The following is a 24,395-nucleotide window of genomic DNA, read 5'->3' as shown; positions in this document are numbered from 1 at the left end:
AAGACATTTCTTTAAAAATAGTAATTAAAAATAAAATAATAATTATAATTAACGATGTAACAATTATATTAAATATAATTATAATTTCGGGGTAAAAAAGCTAATGAAAAAGTGAGTTTCTCAAATTATTTTTTTAAAACTAAAAAAAAAAATAATAATCCTAGTAAAAAATTAGAAGATTTCATTTTGAAGAAAAAAAAATCAGAAAATTAAGATGGAACTAAAAATTAAAATTTTTGGACGTTTCGTGTGAACGAAATATGCTTTACACTACAGATATATCAAAAAAATCACACAAAAAACGTATCTGAAATACACCTTAAAAAATTCCTTATAAAAAGTCTAATTAAAATATTCATGTTGAATACTGCAGTTTTTATTCCTATGGTATACTCGCAATCCGATATCCAGACATATACAGCCACACACACATTCTTTGTTTTATCATATGTATAGATAACTTAATGATTTTCATGACATCATATAAATACTTTAGTGTGAAACTGCATTTTTAACAAATTAGTAATTAATTTTTAGATTATTTTAACCAATAACACTCGAGAATATGAGGATAAATGTGTGTTAACCTACTTTGAAATGAATGAGCACTAAATAATTTATCATCTATTACTTAAAAAAATTACGAAACAACTAATCACCTAATAAAGTTACATATTTCATTCTTACCTGTGTCATCTTCATAGAGTAGGAAAAAGTCATGCCAGTCTAATATGTGAATTAGTCTTAAAACACAGTTACAGATAAAGTCTACACGCAGTTACAGATAAATAGTGAATGGAGCAAAAGAATCAACATTTAGCTTTACTATCTTCTGATTAAAAAAAATTACGAAATAACTAATCACCTAATTAAGTTACATATTTCATTCTTACCTGTGTATCTTCATAGAGTAAGAAAAAGTCATGCCAGTCTAATATGTGAATTAGTCTTATAACACAGTTACAGATAAAGTCTATAAGCAGTTACAGATAAATAGTGAATGGAGCAAAAGAATCAACATTTAGCTTTACTATCTTCTGATTAAAAAAAATTACGAAATAACTAATCACCTAATTAAGTTACATATTTCATTCTTACCTGTGTATCTTCATAGAGTAAGAAAAAGTCATGCCAGTCTAATATGTGAATTAGTCTTATAACACAGTTACAGATAAAGTCTATAAGCAGTTACAGATAAATAGTGAATGGAGCAAAAGAATCAACATTTAGCTTTACTATCTTCTGATTAAAAAAAATTACGAAATAACTAATCACCTAATTAAGTTACATATTTCATTCTTACCTGTGTATCTTCATAGAGTAAGAAAAAGTCATGCCAGTCTAATATGTGAATTAGTCTTATAACACAGTTACAGATAAAGTCTATAAGCAGTTACAGATAAATAGTGAATGGAGCAAAAGAATCAACATTTAGCTTTACTATCTTCTGATTAAAAAAAATTACGAAATAACTAATCACCTTATAAAGTTACATATTTCATTCATACCTGTGTCATCTTCATAGAGTAAGAAAAAGTCATGCCAGTCTAATATGTGGATTAGTCTGATAAATGCCCTGCTGATGACAGTTGGATGAGGGTATAAGTTGATGGACAGCTGGTCTCTCCTGAACCGATATTCCCATCGGGCTTCGATGTGAGGTATTTCAAAATCATCACAGATTGATTGAATATGCATACTGGTCAAATCAGACTGAGGACCAAATAAAGCAGCAATTCCTTTATGCAGTAGCGAACAACCTAAATCAACATTTTATAACTGTCAATTTATTGAACAATTGAAGGGATTGATAGAAATTAGACATTAAATGATTGATTTTTTTAGTCTGTTGATGGACTGAACTCATTTTTATACTTTCCATTGAATTTCACAGTTTAATGATTGATTGAGTTTTTTTATTGATCGAATATGAGAACCAATAGCTAATCCGGGCAAGGTTGACTCAGCTTTTCATCCCTTCAGTGGGTATGAATGAGTATCAAGCATGCTTGGGAACTAAACACTGGGGGTTCCGCGTTCGGCTGACCATCTAACCTGAGCATCCTGCACAACAGAGCCCAAGGTCAAGAAAGCTGAGATGGGCACAGTAGGCCTTGGCCCTCCATGGGCTGTCGTGCCACTGAGTTTAGTTTAGCTTTAATCCGTGCATAATAGAATAATAATCATACAAAGCGACAAAAAATAGAATAATAATCATATCATATCATATAGCGGGTTTCCTTTGTGCAGGTAGCAAAAGAACGTAGAAACAAAGTATACCTAAGTATGAGTCATAGACGAATTTTTTTGTTGCATCAGAAAGTAACATCATCATTGTCAAGACGCAGAATGATAGCTGCAGTGTTTCAGAGCTGATGATGAATCCTTTTTGTAGTACCGAAACAGTCGCCCCTTTGTTGTCCATATTAAATTTATTTTTAGTATTGGTATATGCAAACATTGTCAAAACACAATAAATCATGTTCATAAAATCGAAACGAAGGTCGTGATCATCACACTAAGGGTCTACTTTATTACAAATAAAAGAAAAACAGAATTAAAAAATAAGACCTTTTAAGCATCTTCAGATGTTTAAGTGGGGCTAATAAGTCAGCATTTTCAGTTGTTTCACGAAACATTATGTACTACTAATATTTGCAATTATTTACAGCTTAGTGTTTGCTCATTTTCCTGAAATAGCGAGAAATTAAATAAGAAGAGATGAATGAAAGACGAAAGAAAGTGATTCTATAAATCGGCAAATCAAAACCTAGATTTCGGTAAAAAGTTCTGGGACTCAGGGTGCCGACACTTTTTACCATAAAGTATATTTTTACCGAAACATGTTTCGGAACAAAAAAATCTGATATATCGTAATTTTTACAGTAATAGTTACCGTAAAATCACTGAATCACTCTTATTAAATAAATATTGCTGCTAAAATTGCAGTTTAATAGTTTACGGTCAAAATGAATTTTACGAATGATGAATCCAAAGGGCCGGTATTTTATACCGTAATTTGATTCGGATTACAGTGCATGATGAATAAGTGAATTTACGCATAACTAACATATGAACAAATCAGTGAATTGAAGCATGAATAAATCAGCCAAATAGTGAACATATGCATTAGTGAATATCTGAATTACTGAATAGGGAAAAAAATCATCAATGAATCAGGTTACAAGTTCATGAGCTTACAATTAATGGTAAAGCAATCAATGATATTTGTATTTCCTTTTTATTTCAATTACAATGCACCACAAAAATTTGACAAAACGTAGAAATTTTTTAAACTGGATGGCATTTCAATGAAAACGGAAAAAAAAACGAACCACCCGCACAGCATATACATTTATTAAAGGTGACAGTTGAGTTAAAAGCTAATTTTAAAACAACACAACTTTTTTTTTCTCCTTCAGACATTAAGAACTTTTCTTTTCTAACATTTTCTACTTAGCAAAAAACACTAATCTTAGTAGTTGATCACTTTAAATATACTGTGAAGAAATGCTTCAAATTGACATAACTTATATAAATTCTGTTTTGTTAAATGAGTCCTAAAAAATTTCATTTCTAAGGAGCTATTTGACCGATTTAATTCAAATTTTATATTTTGACTTGTGAAATTACATTCGTTAAAATGATGTAAAAATTTGTTTAGCTTGCATTTCAAATTCTCTTTCGCACATTATGAAATTAAATAATAAAAAATAAATAAAAATTTTAATTATTTTAATTAAAATGTTAGCAATTTTTCCATGGAATCTTTCTTTAAGTAAACGAATTTTATAATTATAGGCAAAAATTATTTTGATTTGCTCATTCCACCCCTCAATACTACCATCCTGAACATTCTCATGACATGGCGAAATGGACAATGAAAGAGAATTTACATTAAGGGAGCCAAACTTTGCATCGCTCTCTTGACCAAATTATTTATACAATATTTTCAAGGTTGCAGCTGCCCCCATATTTTGAGGGTCAGAAATCCAAATCCGCCGAAGCAAAGATATGTTTATTTAGAGAAAATACGTTTTTTTTGCCTGGTGTCGTAACTTATCAGAACAATCATTATAAATATTTTATTTTAAATCTGTCAAAGGTGCCTCAATATTTCAAAAGTATTCGTGAAAAATATCAGAACCAAAGCTAAGCTTGTAATATATTACAATTGCTATTGTTAAAAGTTATAATTATTCATATATATTACTATACAGTTTCAAAACTTTCCCTGCCACTCTAAAATTGTTTACGTTTAAGCATTTCAACCGGTATTTTTAGTCAATACAGAATGATTATAATCAAGATGTTTCATAATCACTCCCCTTAATATTTATTTTTAGACTTCTTGTCAAAATTAAAGAAACAATTATGCTTAATTGACTGCAAATTGATTCATAAATTAAAAGAAAATACTATCAAAATCTGATGAATTTCTATAAGAGTCAGTAACAGTGAAAGGGGATTACTTGTTTTAAAAATTAGTGCAATTGTTGAAATAACTTAAAGCAAGCGTAATTAATGAAATGAGAGGCCCTTCAGTCCTATCTTACAGATAAACTGTTCTGGATCCTCAAATAATAATTTGAAAACATTAATGTATTCTTTATTTCATTTTAAAAGGAATATGAGAATATACAGGGTGTTTAAAAAGTATGGAATCGGTAAAATATCTCAATCAATCAGCTCAAAACTCTAGATGGGTAGGGGGTTGATTTCGATATCTTTAATTAGGCTTTTTACACACTTCTATTCTTACTTTTTTTGACTTGACGGTAAATATTTGAGGCATCATCATTTTAAAAAAAAAAATTTCTCAGTCCTCTTTTAAGATTTCATCGCCACCCGTGACCCAAAGTGAAAAACATTTGCTGACCGAAATACGATGCCTTTTTTTCTGCAGAATTCAAATTTTTGATTAAAGGGTTTCTGTTTATGATTTTGAAGTTTGTTGAAACAAGTTAATTAAAAAAGTTTATCTAAAAACGGTTCTTACTTAAGGTTTTAAAGTTAGAAATTATTAAATATTTTAATTAAAAGAGGGTTCCTAATTGAAGTTATCTCTCAAACCAGGGTCCAAAATACGAGTTTGTTATCATCGAATACATAACGAGAAAAAATATGGTAGAAACTACCAAAAGAATGTAAATTTTACCATGTTTCTGACTCTATTTAAAGATCGAAACTTTTGGTAATTTTAACCGAAACGCTTAGGTAATGATTTTGGTAATATTAGCAATAAAATACAGGTTTTAATAATGTGTGATAAATGTTGAAACTTTATCATGATGCCTTAAAACATAGCATAGAAATCATTTATTCGGTTAAATTTACTTTCCAGTTTTGTATATTTTACTAAATGTATAGTAAAAAGAGCTATGATTTTGAAAATCGGAATTTCCGGTAAACCATTATCATATAAACGAATAATTAATTACCTTAATAAATGGTTTAAATACTATATATTTTGATTTTATTAACTGGAATTATTTTTTTTCTGCCAAAAATATTATTATACAGTACGGTAATTTTACCAGAAATGTTTTAAAATAATAAAATAAAGCCTTTTTTTATAATTCTCATGAGTGTTCTAATGAAGTTTTGATCTAATGAGTAATTTAACCATTTCCATGCTTTTCAGATCTCCAATAAGCATAAATATAACATACAATGATGTAGATTCAAGAAAAATTATTTAAGTCTTATTTTACTTGTTTTCGAAGTTAGTACACTATTATCGGAATGTAATTTTTCCACCAGAGCCACCATTCTGGAATTAGGAAGCAAATTTTCATCTGTGTTTACTCTATCTACTGCAATTCTAAATGCTAGTTCAATTTCGTCCTCATCCTTTTCAAATAAGCCGCCTAAAAACAAATAATACAATTATTAAAGTGAATAAATAGAAACGAATTCAAATTTGAAAGAAAATTATATTGTCTAAATGTATAACAATTATTGAAAATGTCTCAATTTGATAAATTAAAATCTAGTGGAGTTTAACAAAAATTAAAAGAGTTAAAAAGTCAGAAGAACAGTATTTTTAATTTATTTGGATATTTGGTTTTAATAACTCGACTTTAAAAATTATGATTTTAAAAATTGATTTATACAATGCAAGACTTACATAACTGACCTTAGTACTTTTTCAAATTTTCTTTTTTTGCTGAAATCATTAATTCACTATTCTTTTTAACCTATTTGGGGGATTAAATAGATGAAATTGATTTAATGGGATTTATTTTCGTTTTACAGAATCATTCAATTTAATAGAATTCATCATTAGATTCGAAAATGAATTTTTTCTTGCTGCGGTCAAAAAATACGAAAACTTTTATTGTCATCATACTATAACTAGCAATTGAAAATTCATCATAATTAGCTACTCAGAAATTGGCTCATTCTGATTGGTGCAGAATTTTATGCATTTGTGATGGATTTATGATTTTATGCACTTGTGAAACGCGAAATGCTTAACTATCGTCACCTGTTTTTGTTTTATCGAGTTAAAATACTTTTGTAACTTGTGTTTTTTTAATTACATCTTATAAATACAATCAAAGAATTATTGTCACTGAAGCATTTGTAAAAATCAAAGAATGATCATGGTATGCCTAGTTAAAAAAGGCGGCACAAAATATCATTGAAAATAAGCCCACTCTTACAAAATATAGTAAGAATTAACCTCTCTCTGACGCAATTCCATGGAATATGCTGTCACGTGGACATTGTTAACATTGGGATAAAATCTCGGTTTAACAAAATATCCTATGATGGAACATAAACTCATATGGACAAAATAAGTAAGTACAAAATTCCACTCTTACTAAATGTCGTGCGATGAAACTCCCTCTGATAAAATATCGTGAAATGAAACTTACTCTAACTGAATATCGAGGGATTGAAATCATTCGGATATACAAACAAAATACAGTGGCAACAAAACAGAAACAAAATACGGTGAAATTAAATTTCATTTTATCAACATTATCTTGAAATAAAATTCCTTCTAACAAATTACTTTATGATTGAACTCACTCGAAAATATTTTAAAATGGAATTTCCTGTGCTTTGACTAATACAAAATATTTTATGATAGAATTCACTCGAAAACATCGTAAAATAGAATTTTCTGTGATTTGAGTAAAGCAAACAAAATACTTTATGATAGAATTCACTCAAAAACATCGTAAAATAGAATTTTGTGTGATTTGAGTAAAGCAAACGAAATACTTTATGATAGAATTCACTCAAAAACATCGTAAAATAGAATTTTCTGCGCTTTGACTAAAGCACATTCTACTTACCAAATTTTGACGTAACAACTCTGGATAAACCAGAATACATAAATAATCCAGCTTCTGTTATTAAGGACTATACTGTATTTTTAATTTGACACATATCTTATAATTAAATATGAGTTTTAGTATTTTTTTAGTTATTAAAACAACGAGTAGTTACTTCATATGAATAAGAATCTGTTCATATGGCACTTCTGTTTTTTTATGCCCAAAATGACTTTCCACTCATTTTTCCTGGATGTACCCCAAATTCAACGAAACCGTACCCACCGTTCTGTCCGTATTTTCTTTCTTGTCGCTATGAATAGAACAACGATAAGCAACGAGATAAATGGAGTTTAGTCTGTTCTGTAAATTATGTTATTTCCTAAACAACACCCTTTTTTACACGTTTTAAACTAAACAACTTTTTGGCAGACAGAAGTGGTAATTTTAAGGCTGTTCGCCTGTTGAAAGGTGTCAAGGCTAGAATATAAACAGGAAGAAAAAAAAACACTTCCAATAATGTGTAATAAATTCCAAGAAAGTTTGCGTGTTTTTAAGGTAAACGTAATAGAGAATTCGAGGAATAACAGAAATTTATATGCGTTTTCGCTGTCCCCCATTTTTCTTATAAAATATTTCGTTTTGTTGATAATTTTAGGTCTCGTAAATTTCTCAAACTTTTTACAATTGGTTGAAGAAGTGGTTTTGTTTTGTAACAAAATGGACATTATAATATGAAATTATTTTTAAAGTCAAATTATAATTCCTGGTCAAGGTATGGAATAGCATTTTTTTTTCTTAAGTTTTATCATTATTTTATCTTTTATCATTGATCCTGATTTCCATAATGAGATAAGCAAAAGTTTATACGATTATGAGAGAAATAATAGACTGAGAAGTTAAGGTAAAAGTTGGGTACTTTACTCCTTAACCTAACCATTGAAAGGAACCTAAACATTAATTATTGGAAAATGCTTTAATTAAATTACCTATTTTTCCAATTTTCATGAAATTTTGCTTTTTTAAATATTATTGTTGCAAAAGTGGATAAGACTCAGTTTAGATAATTAATAATTACTAGTAAATTATTATTAGTATTTAAAGAAAACTAAGCAAACCCGGGGGGGGGGAGAAATTACAAATATACTGGTTTAAAATCAAATACTATACATATTCGCAGCTTTTGTTTGCACATTTTATTGATTTGTACTGACTCATTACTTATATCCGATAAGAAAACTTGATAATGGTAAAAAAAAAGTAAATTTAAAACGTTATTTTATTATTCGCAAGCTACTTATGCATTAGACAATAATTTCAAGGTTTTTTATTGAAAAAAATAATAAATAATAAGGACTATACATTATTATCTTTAGTTCAAATCTTTTAACCGGTTATTAAGAATTGAGAAATATTGATTGTTGTATTCAAATTTTATAACTTAATTTCTCCGTAACATTTGCAAAAATAAGATAAATGATAACAGAGCATACAGAATAGTGTACTTTATATTTTTGAGATCTCAATGTAAACTGCAATTTTATTCTAAAAATATCATGGACAACAAACTGTGTCTAATATGGGCATAAGTAGAATCTTATTTTATTGTACATTTTATAACCGTCGTTGAACCACAGACTCAATTTTGAGCGACAATTACCAAAGTTCAACTCCGTAGCCTTGTAAGTTTAAATGCGATCCAGAAGACAAGGGAACACCTGAATTAAGTATTGGAGAAACTTTTTGCTTTCGCGGTGGACTTTTTAATGAAACTAACCAGTATTTGCGTTACATGGAGAGGAAAACAACGAAAACTTTTCACAGTTAGCCAAACTTTAACCTATGATCAGTCAAGCACTGAGGATATTTTACTTCAGCAGTGTTGCCGGTGTAAGCCGAGGGCGGAGTTCGCATCGACCAGCTATTGCTGCGATTCGAACGCGGGTCACCTCATTAGGAGCTCTCTATCCCCTGAGCCTTGAGCCACCAGGGCTCTTATAAGTAGAATTTTGTCTAAAACAGGAAATTTTAAAATTCTAGCAAATTTTTCAGTACATTAGATTAATTCAATTTCTATGATCAGTCAGTTGTCTAGAGCGGAAACAAAATATTTAGGAAAACGGCAATCTATGGTAGGTTTCCCAAATTCGAGCAATAAATCCTTTTTTTTTTTTTTACAAGAGTGTTTATTAATTTTTTTGGAACATTAATAGAGAAATTTATGTGAATTTAGGAAATTTATGTAATGGCGAAATTATATTGTTTAATTGCATATTTTGAGTCACTCAGTTCAATAATATGAATTCTATCAAGAAGAAGAAGGCTGATGTAATAATATTTGAAATTTAGAAGAGAAGAGGATGCTGACAGTTTACAAAGTTATCAAGATGCTTTGAAAGACATTCAGTAGCTATAATATAAGAAATATTTTGATAAAATGGTTAAATAACAATTTATTTAATTATTATTTTACCATATTCAACCAAACCAGTCAAAGAACCACCAGAAATGTGATATTAAAACTGTAAAGTGTGAGAAAAAATGTTTCTTGATTGTTTTTACCTTATACAGTTTAAAACAGCCAGAATTCTATTCACACCAACTAGGTTCACTTTATGAAGCCATTTTGTTACATGCAACTGGGTACGTACTGAAGTTGAGGGAGCTAATTGGTCACACCCATGACCGGCTGAACTGGGGTTCGAATCTCAGCGTTGATACAACAATATTTCTTCCATTCCGTAAACACGTGAAGAGTTGCCAGTGTCCCCGCCTCTTCAATCGGTAACCCCTATTAGATAACGGTACTGTAACTCACACATAAATGCGCAACAATTTTGTATTCACGGGTTTTATGCCATACCAGTAGTAAATGGTTTCAAAACCGTAGAGGTGAAAAAATTTTCCTATCCATAAATGTTATGGTTAATAGGATGGACACACTGCTGTCGGTCATTTTACCTTAAGTTCAAGAGGAAAATTCTAACAGTGTAATGTTTTTTTTATTTCAATTAGAATTGATAAGATATTGTTCTTTTTTAGCGGCAATGTGCATCAAGAAGTGTTGCAAGTAGAAAAAAAACGAAAATAAACATCGAATAAAGCTTATCTGAATTAAAATATTATTCACTGCATCGAAAGAAAAATACATTTCATATTATAGAAATTTACTTAAAACTAAATTTTTGTTCTGCAATCATAAATTCTGCTTTAGAGAGAAAGTTTACTTATGATATTCGTAACACCTCTTTTTTTCTGAATTTACGGAAACAAATGCTCATTTACATTACAAATACGGAAAGAGCATTTTACTTTTTTGAGGTTCAAAATTAAACTGTTATTTCCTTCTAAAAATACGACAGCCGCAAGGAACATAACGAGAGGCTTTAACGTTATAATGGATAAAAGAGAGTAGATAGCTAAAAAAGTAACATTTATACCTGAAGTAAACAATTTCTTTAATTGTTTTTTCCCGCTGTCACAATGACATCGACAATTTAAAGGTGCTAAATATATAAATGCAAAGGTGAATGGCTGCTTGAAGGTTAATCAAATCTAAATCTAACTTTGTGATGAGATTAAGATAACCTTTCAGAAACTTAGTAACGTTAGAGATGTAAGATAAGACACATAAATTTAAACTTGAAGAGGTAAGAAGTTGGAGGAAAGCCAATGTTTAGAAACATCCCCTAACAATAAGATGTAAAAAAATATAAGAAATTTTAGAAATTAAAGAAAAACTTAATCATTAAAATCACCTCTGTCAGGATAATTTTTTTGCAATTAATATTTTCACAACTATAGAGAAAAACATAAATATGAAAATTGCAAGTAACGAAATACCGAAGAACGCTTACATTCCAAAGAAATCGGATTTGTTCATACAGCACTTATTCAGAGAAGCTTTGTCAACGTATTTACTTGGGCTCTTTACACCGTTTGAAAAAGTAAGCATCTATCCTACCACTCCTATCCATCTTCTTATCCATGAAGATGCGCTTTAACGAGTCGTTCAAAAATTTGCTTGATTTAATCATGTCATTCGAAGATTTCATCTTTTTTCCTTCCACCAAACACCCAGGAGAGCAAAAAATACATTTATTGTCGTGACTTCCAGCACATGTCCACACATTATGCTCTTATCAACTTAATTACCTGGGCTCTTTACAACGTTTGAAACATCAAACATTCAACCTACCACTCCTATCTTTGGTTTAGGATTTAATAGCATTTTCTCATTCATCAATACTTATCTCTTTAAAATGTGCTCGCCGTAACCATGTCATTCGAAATTTTCATTAAACGTTACTGTTTTTATCCTTGCATAACTTGAAACTAATTCATACAAAACTCAGTTTAGCTATCCTTAAATACACAATGATATTCCAATGATGAAGGAGATTTTGCAATCAAAGGAAAACACATTTCACATTGTAGAAATTTACTTAAAACCTATTCAGGAGAAGCTTTATCCACTTAATTACTTGGGCTCTTTTCAGCGTTTGAAACATTAAGCATCCAGCCTACCACTCCTATCTTTGGTTTAGGATTTGATAGCATTTTCTCATCCATCAATACGCATCTTTCTAAAATATTCCTGTGTTAACCATATCATCCGAAATTTTCATAAAACGTTACTGTTTTTATTCTTGCATAACTTGAAACTAATTCATACAAAACTCAGTTTGGCTATCTTTAAATACATAATGATATTCCAATGATGAAAGAGATTTTGCAGCTTAGAGTTTGAAAAAATTTCTTATTAGGCATTTTAGAAACATATTTTTAAGTGGCAAAGGTTATTTCCTTACAAAATGTCGATTGAATTAATTCAGAGAAGCAACTGATTAACTTAAAATCGCGCAGAAGAGCGTTTAATATAGATTGATATGTCGCATTGATACATTACAAGTATTTTATGATAGTAGATTACAGAGTATCCTTATTTGGTGCGAAAAGTTAATAAAGTATTTAACTTCTTTTTGTTAAATTTCGTTTATAGAAAACTTTAACACAAAATAAAATATTTTATTATTATAACACATTGATGGTGGATGCATTTTTCTGCAGCTTAACAGCCAATAATATTGTTAAAAAGATCAAGCTAATCAAGAAAATCCAAAGTTTGTTATCTTAAAACAGACGTTTGTAATTAGCCTTTTTTTTGTTGAAACATGTCGATTTAAAGTAAAATAACTATCGATAACCATCATTAGCCCTAAACTAAATATATACCTCATTGCTCAGCATGACATAGCACTTTCAACTTAATAAAGCCCTCTTAGCATCATTATGTTAATCATTGAGCAACAAATATAACACACGCCTATAAAAAAAGCTTTCTTTTTTCGTTAAACTATATATATTACAATCTTTGTTTACCATAACATTCGTTAATTGAACTAATTAAAATAGTTAATCATTATTTTATTTGAACTCTAAATATTTAATTTAAAGAAAAATTTTAACTATTTCTTGAATTCAAATAATTTTGTTACATTTTAGGAATTAAAATTTTACTTCGTTTATGCACTAATTTGATCAAAAAAGTGTTCAAAATTTATACGTTGCTCTTTTTAATTATTTCACTAAATCTCTTTGTTTTGAAGCATACTTGCGAAGATATAACAAATTATTTTGGGCTTTTTGGATCCCAAAATCAGTTAATGGGAAAGATTTTTATTGTGTAACATTTTTATCTGTTTATGTAATGAAACATTGCTAATTCTTTCATGGGAAGAAGGTTTTGTGCGCAGTTGTTGGAAAAAATAAACTGGAATAATAAATTTTTAAATTTTGTGTACAATTGATGGATAACAAGCTATTAAATTTTTATTTTTTCAACAGTTGGAAAAATAAAAACTTCTGATGTCTGAATAATTTGATGCTTCCTACGTTTTTCTCATCCTTACTATATTGTATATCATATATTTAGTGTTATTTATTCAATCTATGATAATATCTAAAAAGTCCATCGATATAATGCACATTTGGTTGAAAATGCCAAGTTGAAAAGCATTTTTGTAAATTTTAACTGAAATTTTCTTAAAATGATATTTTCTCTATAGTATACTTTTTTTTCTCTTATTATCAAATAACATTCATTTAGATCTTTTAAATCATAATGAAGTATTTTCAACTAAGCATGCAGACGTTCACGAGACAAAAAATTAGATTTCAGGTCAATTATTTAAAAATAATTTTGAAAATTAACTGAAAGAAATAAAATAGTTTACTAGAAAATTAACTGAAAGAAATAACTAGTTACAGTAATAGTTAGGTTAAAAAAAATTTAATATGAATTTATTATAATTGTTCAAAAATTAAGTTACTTGAGGAGGATTTTTATTAAAATTCTTTACAATTGTTCCACTTCAACAGTATTTAATAAAATATATTCAAAATATGAGATTATAATTTACCGAGAAAAGACAAGTAAGTAGATTTTTATCACTTATTCAAATCTTTTTGCAGTTTACAGACATTTTATTTCTTATTTTAGCAGAATATTTCAAAATTTATTCCAATTCAGAAGAACATATTTGATTAGAAGTTAAAAAATCATTATTTGAATAAAAGCGCGTTTTTTAATTTTAATACAATTTAAATTTTAATATGAATTTTAATATGTGCATTTAGGCGAAACATGATGCATTTGACCACATTAGTCTTTTGACCAACGCTATCTTTTTCGTGTTTAAACATTCATTTTACTGATGAACCAACAGATTTCAGCATGGTTTCAAGCGAACCCTTATGTTTTTTTTGTCTGTTAGTCATTTTCGAATGAAATCAAGAGAAAAAGCATGTAATGTTGTTTTTCTTTTTTTTAAACCGAAAAAATGACTTTTTTGTTGTAGGTGCTTCTCTTCTGTCCCAGCTGACATTAATAAATTTACAAAAAAAATATAATATATATATATATATATATATATATATATATATATATATTATTTATGTACAGAGCGCAAAATGAAGAAACAACTTTTAAAAGTACGACACTTTTTTAAATTCAAATCCGCGGGAACTATTCGACAGATTTCTATCAAATTTTGCATTTTGTCACGAAATTGCAATCTTTAAAATGATGTAAAAAATAATTTAACTTACATTTCAAATTTTTTCTGACTATTATTAAATACAATAATAAAAAATAATAAATATTTACGAAAAGCTATTTCTTACATGGAATTATCTTTCGATAAACAAATTTTGTAATTCTTTTAATTTTATTCTAATTAAGATAAACCAATTTTATAACATATAAAAAAAAATTTTGCTTAAAAAATTATCGACATATGACGAAATAAGCAAAAAATAAAATTAACGTTAAAAGGTTCAGACTTTGAACCGCTCTCCTGACAAAACTATTACCACCATATTTCCCAGATTGCGACTACTACCTATATATTTAGGATCAGAAATCCAAATCCATCCACAAAAAAAGGTATTGAAAGAAGGTAAGTTCTTGTGTCTGATTTCCTAATTTAAAATATCGTTTGCAAAAACTAATTAGCATATTTGAGATCACCCCTTGAACCATTAAGATTGAGTCCTAAAGCGTAAAGGTCCGATCAAAAGTTATTCAGGTTGGTCCGTTTTTTTATTTCGCTTACTGCACTTAGAATAGTAAATTAAAAACCTGTATACCTATTGATTTTTGTGTTTTTGGGTGCTTCAATTTATGATTTTTTAATTTTTTTTTTTTTTCATAAAATGGATATTTACGAAGCAATATATTAAATCAATGTTTTTGACGGGAGTTTTTAATATCTATAATGTACATGGTTGTGCCAAAATAATAGAAACACTTCTATACTATTTCAGCTCTTCCTATTTCTCAATAAATACTTAGAAAACTATTTTAAAACTTTGCAAGTGTTTAACTCATGCTATTTCTCATACATATCAGTTCGAAGCTTTTAGAGGTATGAGGGACCAGTAATAAATTACGAATGGAAAAACGTGTTTTTGAACATCCTATGCCAAAAAATACTGCGATAAGATTGTAATTCATGTCAATTACGTTGATGATCTTATGAAATAAATGCATAAAAATTCGTAAACCTTACTTCATAGAGGTAAGTACATTTTTATTTTAAAAAAACATTTTTTTTTACTTACGTTTTCTTACTATAACTGCAGAAATATTCAATAAAATCAAACAATAATAATATTACAATTTTAATATAACAGCAATAATAATAATAAAAATATTTCAAAACTTGAGCAAGATGTATGTAATAGCACAAGCATGCTTTCATACTGTGCATTCATGGAAAACATTTTAAAATTTCCTTCCATAATATTGATTCGAATCTTATTTGGTAACTTATGTAAAAAGTCCGATTTGAATATCTAGAAAACATAAAAAGTTTGTAGCAAATTTCTAAGTACTTTTTGCGCATTTTTATTTCAGTAAAATTAACAATAAAATATGGTTTTACATTATGTGATTAAAATTGGTTAATTGCGGTAAAATTCGGTGTAATGTACCTTAGAGCACGGCATAAAATCCATTTATTCCGTTTGATTTTCCTTTCAGTTTTGTATTTTTCACTAAATGTATAGTAATGAAAACCATAATTTTGAAATTCAAACTTCCCATAAACTGTTACAACATGAACGTAACTGTTACGTAAACTGTAACGACATGAAAAATAAAAGAATGAATGGTTTAAACACCGTATATTTAAGTTTTTACTACTAGATTTATGTTATTGTTTTTTTTACAAGAAATGTCATTACCATAAGTAATTTTATCAGAGATTATTTTATCCGTCTAAAAAGGGTAACAAGAAATAAACAAGAACGCAAATAGATCTTCAGTTACTACTATAACTTTTTCCATTTATAACTAAGCATCAGATTTTTTTTAAATATAAATATTATTTTAACATTTCTGTGGGCATTAAATTACAACTGTATATGTTTCATTCCTGCTGAAACAACCTCTCTTATAGAGAATCAAACAATCTTAAATGAGAAGGTTTGACCTTTTTCACCCATAACATTTTTTTCAATAAAAAAAACTAGTTTATAATCTGTGACAGAACATTGTAAACTATCAAATAAATTCAACATAAAAAAAAAATTTATGAAAAAAAAATAGAAAAATGTCGTTGTAAAAATTGATTTAAAGTTTTCGTTTATTTTTTGTTGTTGTCGGGGTGATTCTTCTCGTTATAATTTTAATATTGTGCTATTTTAACATATTATATAGCAAATTGATCTTTTTTTTAAAACTTGAGTACACGCTAGTATGCATCAACCTGTACGGAAACATGGTGTAATTTAGCATCTTATTCTGGAGCAATTTGGCATCTCTCAACATCGAATCAATTTTTCTGAGTCTGTGCAACAATTGTATGTGAATCAGTTGAGAATTTTGAACTGTTTAAGGATCATTGAAATAAGCATCCTTTTTTATTTCTGATGATTTTTAAGAAATCAAGTTAATAAACAATATGCTGAGTGTTAAGTGGAAAGTAAAGTAACGCGCGTAAACTATGCAGGAATTACAACTAAAACTTCATCCCTATATCCTTTCTTACTTGAATTGTTTTATCAGAATTTCTTGTAAATTTCGTTCCTAGATCTACACTTTATTTTCCTTATGTTCCTAGAGTTACCCTTAAAACTTTTTTACGTGCTTTGATCTTTACTTAACGTTCCATGCTAATTTATATTATCATCTTGTTTTTTACAAAAAGCCATGAAATCTTCTTTTACAGAAAGAATTGAGCTTATTTATTCATTTCAAATCCTTTTAAATGTTTATCTATTAAGCTCTTCATAAATTTAAAATAGTGTACATGATTAATTAATAATCGTCATTACTATAATTTTCTAAAAAAAATGCATTCTAAAAGAAATTCATAACTTAAGAAACGTATGTAACATAATCAAAGTATGTAACATAAAAATCAAAGAGTTTTTCTTACTAGATTTTCCATTAAATTTTCAATATTTTTTGAACTATTGGGACTGTTTTATTTTCTACGTCATCGTAAAATTTTATTTTTACTAGAAAAATGTATTCGATTCTTAAGCTAAAATTTTTTTTTTAAAATTTGAATGAAATTTACCATATTTTACACATTGGAGTTAAACTTGCATGAAATATCTTTCAAATTCACTTACCGACATGAATCCGAGCAGGTAAATTATGCACATTTCTAAATCCAATTACAAAAATGAAGAAACAGTAATAAATTTTCATTACTTTTATGTAAAAGAATTTAGAATCATTCAAAACTAAACTACAACCTAAACTAAGCCAGAGTGATTGGCAGAAGATATTTTAAGGTATGTGAAGAAGAAGAGATGGTATCTGAATGTGGACACTTCATCCAGACGACAAGAACATTTTCGTTCGAATTGACGTAGAATAGTGGGAGGAAAACATAAGCACACTCTGGAACTTCTTCCAGAAACTTGGTCCTTTCTTTCTTTTTACGAACTCGAAATCTTCTGATGATGGCTGTTTTTTATCATTTTCTTCCTCGGCTAAATTGAGGAGCTAAGGGCTTTGCGTGAAAAAAATTTTCGTGTTGCGAACGTATCACCTGCCAGTTAAATGATCGTTTCTAATGTGTGAAACAATGCCAACTACTCTTTTTGTTTCTTTGTTCACAGATTTGAAAAAAAGAAAAGAAAATGTACTCCTAGAAATTAGCATATAAAATTCTGTGAAATAGCTGTAAAAATAATTATATTCGGATATCATATAAAGTTAATTGTTTATTTCATAATTATTTGACACATTTTAGGTTACATATCACTGTGCAGAAATATTTTGTAAAATGAAAAAATAGGACACGAATTGTTGCATATTTCGTAAACTATAACGTTATTTGTTATAGATTCTGTAGCATTTCATGCAAGTTGTCGTATTACTTCCTGAATTCGATACTTTCTGTAAAATATTTTATAAAAAAATATGTTTAAAAGCAAATGGTGTTGAATTTATCTGCATTTACTTTTAAGACTTTAAATTGCAGATAAATCTCAAATACCAGTGCGTATTATACAGTTTGATATCTTGCCGTGTTTGATTTCTACGTATTCAGGAGAATGAACAGAATAAAAATATAATTTCAAACTTTTTATACGCAACTATGGGTTTTCCTCAAGATTTTTATTACATTTTTTTCTGATCTGGTAAAGAAACGATTACGGATTGAATGTGGTTAAACGAACACATTAAAAAATGATTATCACTAAACTTTCTTCGTTTTTGACAAAACCGTTTCCTGGGATGAGCTCCGAGCAAAGAATTCGTCAGAGTGGCGAAGGAACTATCGTCACATCTTTAAGGAAACGAATTTCGTCAAAATTAAAGAAATATTTCGTCATTCCAATTTTTCCACACAAAAAAAACTCGTACTTATTGAATATAACTTTTTTAATAATTACTTTAACGTGGGAACCACATAGACGGTATGACACAGCAAGGATAGGTAGAAAAATTGCCTCCATGCCCGAAGAGGGATTCTAGTACGAGGCCACCTAGTTCTAGACCACCATACAGCCAGACAGCATAATTCGACAATTTATTTTCGATTGCCTAGTGTTTTTTCTAGCTTCGTCATTCTAGTTAACAACCTCCCACAGTGCACAACGAAAAGGTTTCGAATTGACAAAAATTTTCGTCATACATTTGAAAATTCACATCTCGTCAGAAATCAAGTGATTCGTGACGAGATGATTCTCGAAATTAACGCAGTACTGCTCGAAGATTGCTGAATCGTCAAAAGTGAGAGTTTTATTTCTGAGAGTGAATACGGTGCAAACCCATATACATGATTAATGAACAAAATCATTCGTGCATTAATGGTATGAATCTGTAAACACGATTACAGTACGGATTAGTTTGAACCAAGAACGATAAAATTTCAGGACAAACCACAACGTGATTCCAGAATTTTTTTCTCAGAGTTTCCTTTCGTGCCGCAAACCTTAAATGCTCTTTATCAATACTGAAAGGAAACAGATAGTTAATAATGCAAATTTGAATAGTTATCACCCTATAATTTAAGATTTAGTATCTCTGTCTTATTTCACTTTTAGTATCATTGTCACAAGCTTAATATAACTGTCATGCATTTCTATTTATGGCAGAAACAAATTATATTTCTCCACGTTCATAAAATATTTCAATTTTGTTTTTCTCTATTTCAATAAAAATTATTGAATTCATGGAAGAACGTGGTAGTTTCTGATATTATTTTCAATTTCTATTCATTCAGTGATTTTGTGTGGAAATATAAAATTTTCTAGTGAATTCTAACTTTTTCGTTTTAATTTTAAATTATATTATCTGCTCTATTATCAGTTTACTATTTCTGTTTAAATCATTTAGTTCCATTCTGTTATATGATAAATTCTACTAAAAACAGAGAAAAAAAATCTACAGCTATAATTTATAGATAAAAAAATTGTTTTTTGCAATAATTTTCAGCAATATCACTTAACTATATTTATTTTTTCATTGGTTTTAAAAGATTGATGCTGCACACCAACAATAGTAAAAGAAACTTTATTTAAAATTAAAATAAACTTATCAACAAAAAAAAGGAGAGAAATTAAGCTCTTTAAATTAAATCGTAATTTAGCTGCTAAAAGAAAATTTAAGGGAAAAAAAAAGAATCCAAGAAATTCATACACTTAAAATAGAATAAATAACCAAAGAATTGAAGAGAACTTCATCAATTCAATAAAATATTATAAAAGAAAACAATAAAATAATTCTCTTGAGAAATGTTTTTTACCACAAGGCTCTAAATTCATTTGTGTTACTTTGCCACGTTTTGAAAAAAAAGTACGTCTCCGAAACGTCCTTTTAAATATTCTATCATTAAAGTGTAAGCTCATTAAGTGTATGTTGACGCCTGGTGGCTGAGTGGTAGCGCTTCGCACACCCGTGCCACAGGTCCTGGGTTTGATCCTCGGGTAGGGCAAGGTTGACTCAGCCTTTCATCCCTTCGGTGGGTCGATAAATGAGTACCAAGCATGCCTGGGAACTAAACACTGGGGGTTCCACGTTCGGCTGACCAACTGACCGGAACATCTGCTCCTGCACCCCAGAGCCCAAGGTCAAGAGAAGTGAGATGGGCACAGTAGGCCTTGGCCCTCCATGGGCTGTCGCGCCACAGAGTTTAGTAAAGAGTAAACTCTTTTACGATATTTCTCTGTTGTCTGAACTAAAGTTTATAACATTTCGGGTGATGATAATGAGAAGAAGTTTACAGAACAATAAATCAATGCTATCAAATTACCACACAATTATGGAACCAAACATTAAAATTTATTAATGTTGCCTTTCAACAATAATCAACTGCGCAAGTACTGATCATATTTTTTGTTTGTTTTAATCATGTTTTTCTGTTCGGCAGTATCATATTGTTGGGAGTATGCGATCTAAGTTGAATATCTAATAACTCTATTTTTCGCTAGGAAGAAAATGTAATAACTAAGAAAAATTAACCCGTGATTGAAATTGCTTGCATACCTACCTCTCTGGAAAATCAGCTTAACGTTGAATCATAGTTTTGATATCTCAAACTACAACACGGTGCACATTCTCAGCAGTCTAATGTATTAAACTGAACCATGTTTCCGTTAATGTTGAACCTTATTTTTGTATAGAAAAGTTGCTCAAGCAATTTGTAAGGTTTCAACTTTGCTCCGTGTTAAGGTTGCAGTGGATTTGAAGGATGCTCAATGCTCAACGCAAAATTTCAAACAGTACAGAAATCAATTCTCAATAAACAACATAACAGATTGTAAGCAACGCAACCATGAATTTTTCGGTGTTAACTCTTGTATCATAATACAGTCTAACCACATTTCGCGCTTCATTTGATAAAACACAACCTAAATCAATAATTATTACCTAGCGGAAAAACATCGCTCCAATGACCTGTTTATTTTATTTTGATACCATGCTAGCTGTAAATGGTTAAAAAAGCATAAGGTTTTCAATTCATGGCTTCATAACCCTGCTAGTTGTATACGGTTTTAAAACCATAAAGGTGATGTATGTTTTTAACCATAAACTTTATGGTTAGTTGGATCGACAGGCTGCCGCTGGTTATTTTACCGTAATTTCCGAATAGAAATTCTAACTGTGTAAAAAAAAAAAAAAAAAAAAAAAAAAAAAAAAAAACTTAATAAAATGGGCGAAGTGTTGGAAAAATTTTATTCGATGGTGGTGGGAAAGAAGAATATAAATATGCCTTAAAAATGATACTCAGATTTTTGTAATACTTAAAACTTATTTAAAAATGTATAACATTAGTACCTAGGATATGTAATACTACAATGTAGATTTCAATGTTTATTTATTTATTTTCAATTATAATTATGGCATTTTCATGTTCCTTGACTTTTACAAAGTCAAAAAAGTAAAAATATGATTACTACTTTCATAAAATTAAAAATTCATAATATTGTCCAATGTCATTACACAGCTCCCATTCGTAATGTTGTTTCCGAATTTTCTAAATGATACCTAGATTCATTAAAATTAGATTGCTCTTTATCATCATTATCGATTTTATGTTTTTTTATGACAAGCCATTTCTCTATTTAACCTGTTTTTTTTATTATGAATTGTTCATTAAAAGTCTTTATCTCTCGGTGTACTATTCACAAGCAAAGGAAAAGTAATATGAAACAATATTCATTATTTTTTGGAACAAGTTTAAATTATTTGATTGTAATTTTAAGATGACCATTAGTGAAATTGCAGAGAACTGCGTGTTTAGTAATCTTCATCTGTTACTAACAACAATATAGTTTTAAATATTCAAGATTAGAATAAAAACTATTAATTATTTCCGCAAGGAAGCAGTTGTGTCTGTTTTAAATGTCAACTGGTGGTTCATGAGTTGTTAAAATTCTTAAAAATCATGCTGAATATTGCTTTTAATTTGAATAGTTATGCTTTGTTAATCACTTTTCTGGTAGTTCATTTATAGTCGAATGCAAAATGCAATAAAATCTCTTTTATATTATCTTTTACAGTTCTTTTTAAAAACTCTTTTTAAAGTTTATTGAATAATGACTCCAAATGAATCGTAATTGTGAAACAGCTATTATAAATTATTTGTGCTAAAATCAAAATATCATTCATACTTTTAATTTTTAAAGTTATGGTTATGAAAAATATTTATCCTGCCAAATTTATTGTCTGACAAAATATTTTTAAATTGAAATGTATTCAGGGAAAGTGGTGCATATAGTTCCTCAAGTATTTAAAAGGAGAAATTTATATGTTTTTAAAAACAAATTCAAAATATTATGGAAAATGTTGAGTCTTATTGGAATTTGCCAGGAGAAGGAAAATTCTAAAAATGATACTACCAATTTTCTAAAACCTTTGTTACGCAATATTTTTCCTGTTCTTTTGTTCTCAAACGGCACTTTTAATTTGGCAGTAGTACTTAATGGCATGAAAGCATCAATTGAATATACTAATTTGTTTGATTTTGTACTTATTATCTTGCCATGTATTATGTGGATGATTATGTACTCAAGAAGACACCAATTTATTAATTTAATAGCAAGTATTTCTCTAGAAGACAAAATTATAAATAAACTTAATAAACTCGTTATATTAACAAACATATTGCTTATTTTTTGCACCATTTACCCCTTTGTGAACCCTATAATAACTATTATCAATAATGTTTGCAAACCTTGTACTGGAAACTATTGTATCATATATAATGCTTCCGTTAGGTTTAGTTATAGTTTACAATATTGTTTTTTGCCAGTTCTTATAACTGTTTCTTATAGCGTTATTTGTTTTATTTGCATACAAAATCTTACAGCTTGCTTAGTAGATCTTTGCCAATTTACTTATTGCTGCAATTTTGTGTTAATAGAAAAAACTTTAAGAAATTATCTGGAAATAGACAAAAATCTGCAAGATTTTGAGAGAATATTTTCCCTGCCAGCACTGATATTAGTCATCCTAAATATATTTGAATTGGCTTTTGTGGTTTTGGATATAATGACAATAAAATCGTGGTCTGTAGGACTAAAAATAATCATTTCTCTTTTTTTAATACAAATATGTTCAAATATGACATTTATGACTTTCACAGCAGCCGAAATACCGTTAAAAATGAAACAAATTAAAAATGTCGTGTTGGAATTTTCTGCTATGAAACGGTATTCCAAAAATTCTGATTACGTAAAGAAATTAATGAGAGTTATATCAGAAAAAGAAGTTGTTACTTTAACAGCTTACGATATGCTATCACTGGAACGAAGCTTTATTTTCAGAGTGATTGGAACTGTGATTGCTCATACGGTTGTTATTTATGAAATTTATCAAATGGACAGAGACTGTTGATAGAAATAACATTAAAACAGTAACCAGGAGAGCTTGAAATGGTACTAAAAATTAATTGTTCTTTTAAATTTGCTGTTTAATCATCTTGATCACTGCTGTTTAATCATGATATTTCGGTTTAAGTATCTTGATTTTGAAATCGGGGGTAACATCTAGAGTTCTTGGATCTAAAAGTACTTAAATACTCTAGAAACAAATATACTTTACTTTGTTGCTGATTGTTACATATTTTGTAAACTTTAACGTTAATTGCAGAATTTGTTTTTTAATTTATCATTGATTGTACCCTATTCTGTAGCATTTAAAGCTTTTTTTTTCCCAATGCCCACCTGTGTAAACATTTTTCGTTAATTCAGGCATTTACAGGGCGGATTTGTTGGCCTCTCTTTCAGGGGCACCATATTAGGTGGGCCAGCATTGCTCCCATAGTAAAGACAGATAGCACAGAGAAGTAAAGAACATCCATGCCTTGCCCGGGATTCGAACCCAGAACCTTTCTGAGGCAAGGGCAGTTCCCTGACCCCTACACAGTCCGGTCGGCAGCATTTAAAGCTACTTACAGAATTAATTCTCTATACTTAGAAATTAAATACCTTAAATGCTATACTTAGAAGTTAAATGCTTAAATACCTACCTCTCAAAAACGTATACCGTTGAACCACACCTTCAATATCTCAAACTATAATATAGTTCAAATTCTCAACAATCTAATGAACCATGTTTCCATTAATGTAGAACCT

The 24,395-nt window shown here is 29.0% G+C and overlaps 1 protein-coding gene across 2 annotated transcripts in view; it reads right to left on the bottom strand.

Annotated features, from left to right (window-relative positions):
* The window catches only part of LOC107436168 (glutamate receptor ionotropic, kainate 2), a 34,602-nt gene extending 16,848 nt beyond the window's left edge, over positions 1-17,754 (bottom strand). Inside the window, exons 1-3 of one of the 2 annotated variants that reach the window (XM_043040311.3) lie at positions 17,433-17,754; positions 5,715-5,870; positions 1,509-1,760 (exon numbers count right to left, since the gene is read on the bottom strand). In XM_043040311.3, coding sequence (XP_042896245.2) covers positions 1,509-1,760; positions 5,715-5,870; positions 17,433-17,511 — 487 coding nt within the window. In that variant the 5' untranslated portion in view covers positions 17,512-17,754. Of the gene's footprint in view, positions 1-1,508; positions 1,761-5,714; positions 5,871-7,310; positions 7,520-17,432 lie in introns of those variants that run through there. The other variant, XM_043040312.3, reaches the window with a different exon arrangement.
* Positions 17,755-24,395: the final 6,641 nt, after the last annotated feature.

The sequence above is a fragment of the Parasteatoda tepidariorum genome, chromosome 8, assembly GCF_982258835.1.
Source record: "Parasteatoda tepidariorum strain Cologne lab strain chromosome 8, Ptep-v5.0, whole genome shotgun sequence".
Lineage (NCBI taxonomy): Eukaryota > Metazoa > Arthropoda > Arachnida > Araneae > Theridiidae > Parasteatoda > Parasteatoda tepidariorum.
The sequence above is the reverse complement of the archived record's forward strand: the minus strand, read 5'-3'. Positions and strand labels throughout refer to the sequence as shown.